General features: G+C 36.9%; 1 protein-coding gene across 1 annotated transcript in view; it reads right to left on the minus strand.

Annotated features, from left to right (window-relative positions):
* Positions 1–153: 153 nt before the first annotated feature.
* Positions 154–2,631, minus strand: part of TGFBRAP1 (transforming growth factor, beta receptor associated protein 1) — a gene marked incomplete at its 3' end in the record, with an annotated part of 25,920 nt that continues 23,442 nt past the window's right edge. The window contains exons 6-7 of the mRNA XM_010132624.1: positions 1,749–1,806; positions 154–297 (exon numbers count right to left, since the gene is read on the minus strand). Of these exons, the coding sequence (XP_010130926.1) occupies positions 154–297; positions 1,749–1,806 (202 nt within the window). The remainder of the gene's footprint in view (positions 298–1,748; positions 1,807–2,631) is intronic.

The raw sequence follows: 2,631 nt of genomic DNA on the forward strand, positions 1-2,631 counted from the left end.
TTTCTTCTGTTGCTGACTATTTAACTGGCATTAAAACATTCTGCAAAAACGGTCCAATTAGCTATCAAGATGGAACAATGTTAATGAACACCCAACCACCTCTGCAGTGGAATACTTTAATGAAGTTCTGTGAAGTGTACACCAACCACAAACCTCTTCGTTTTTTTGTAAGACCCACTCAGAGTATTTCCACACTAGATCTTGGTCTGAGCAGAATGTAAGGAAGTCTACTATATATTCATAGAGATCTGAACGTGTAGAATCTTGAATGTCTCCATCAACTATTTTCACCCATAGCTGCAATAAAAACACACAGATAAAAGCACTTAAAACATGTACTAGCTCTTCCAACCCAAAATTCACGTGAGTTACTACAACACATAGTATTAGCCATTAGCCATTGGTACTTGTGGAATTATAAAGAACTCCTAGGAATACCAATGGCAAGGGACCTCGCTGGTCACTAAATTCATGTCTCCTCTCCATCACAGGCTTTTCTTGCACCTGCCGTGGTACTTGTGGAATTATAAAGAACTCCTAGGAATACCAATGGCAAGGGACCTCGCTGGTCACTAAATTCATGTCTCCTCTCCATCACAGGCTTTTCTTGCACCTGCCGTATGCAGACTCTGTATCATGTGGGTTCTTACATTCTGAGGGCACCTGGCTGAATACTTCAGGAGGAGGTACACTAATCACAAAGAAAGCTTTTATCAAAAAGTCCGTTTCTCCAATGCATGGTATAATTTTCATGTGTTCTGCATGTGCAAGATTAAAAGGAAATTATATAAACAGTTAAGAAGAAAACATGATTTTTTGCTCTTCTTTCATTTGGGCCGAAGAACTTAAAGTGCCGTGTAAAATTATTTTTAATTCCCATTATAATTTATATAAAAGGTGTCATGCTAGCCAATTTAGCAATAAACGTCATTACTTGAAACAAAGAAAAATACCTTGCACATGACAAAGGTACATACTGTTTTTGTTGTCCTTACTGGTTTTCTGCTCAGGAAATCACTATTTATAGAACTGACTTTAATGCATTGGGCAGCGTTACGGTGATTAACGTACTCAAAAAAACCACACAATAAGGCAAACTACTTAAGGTATTGGATATGGTCCAAGTCATACATGTTCTTTCTTGATCAAGAACATGTTAATTTTTCTAGACGAAATATTGCAGACAGGAGTAAAAAAAATTATTCAGTCTCCAGTTCACAGACCACTACTGGCCTTAACATCTGAAGGGGGGGTGCCCAAAGGTATTACTAACCCAGCTGAAAACAACAGATCTTGCCCACTGTGTTCACTGACTATTATCAGATAAGGAAATAAACTCCCAGCTGCTGTGAGTGTCTGCCCTAAGATTACAATACTGCTTTGCTGTGCGTATACAGACTAATCAGCACAGGATATGTCCCTTAAGACCCTCAAACATCTTTTTAAATGATCTCTTGATTATTTATCACTTCTGTCCATTTTAGGAGTATAAACGTATCTTCTGGTGTGAACAGTTTTGCTTAAGAAAACAACATACAGCCATCTAAATAGCTGTCATTTGCAGTAAGCTCTTCAGGTTTTTCACATCTAGGATATTAATTTATTAAAGAAAGCCTTTGCATAAGTTTCTCTTATATACACACGTCACTACTTTTCAAACAGATAAACTAGCACCTCAGATTTTTATCTCAGAGGTAAACCATTCCAAAATACCAGTTTACAGATGACACTAAAAGCTTTATTCTAACCTGAAGCGCTGCAGCATCCTGACCATTGTAGTGATACAGGAGACCAAGGGCAAAATACCTGTATAGAAAGAGAAGATAATATTAAAAACACTAGATCATTCCTACCAATTTTGTTATGGTTTGATTAGCACAGAATAACAAATAATTGCTTACAGTAGGATTTTTAGGTGACATGTCCACAGCCATGTCTATACTTCAACAAGTGACTGTAGGCTCCCGTCTCTACGGCAGTTTCTAGTTATTAGCTTCAAGTTAAACAAAGCACATGTCAAATCAGAGACGATTCCCATGACGTTCTTCGAATTTTATATAGAGACTTCACATACAGCTCCAAATAATAAATAATCCTCCAATAGTTAATCAGGTGTCATGAAATAAAATGTTTATGGTGCTTTTACTCAAACCTTTGTTTTAGTATCAGAAACATTTTTTCTTTGAAGCATAAAATCAAGTCAGACAAGAAAGCTTTGTGCCATGGCAGAGAGGTTTTTTGTGTACTCTAATAAAGCTAAAGTTCTGTAACAGCTGTTCTCATGGAACAATATTCTATCACTCACATTTTGCAAACTATACTTACCAAGAGGATTTAACAAAACACTTGAAATAAATGCAACTACCATAAATCTAACCACAGTTAAAGACTCCTCACCACTATAGTTGCTACTACTGCACCACACAGGTTAAAGATCAAACCAATTGAATCCAAGACACAGACACTACCTTTGACTGGAGTTTGGATTTTACACATTTACTATCTAGTATTTCTTGTATAATGACTAACAGCCAATTCTCCACCTGCTGGCATTTCTACTCAGCTTCAGCAACTACCTTCTGATGAATCCGTGGAAGTACTTTTGAACTGCATTCTTTCTGTAAGATCTCT

Source organism: Buceros rhinoceros, unplaced genomic scaffold (assembly GCF_000710305.1).
Source record: "Buceros rhinoceros silvestris isolate BGI_N320 unplaced genomic scaffold, ASM71030v1 scaffold29123, whole genome shotgun sequence".
In the NCBI taxonomy this organism is placed as follows: Eukaryota; Metazoa; Chordata; class Aves; order Bucerotiformes; family Bucerotidae; genus Buceros; species Buceros rhinoceros.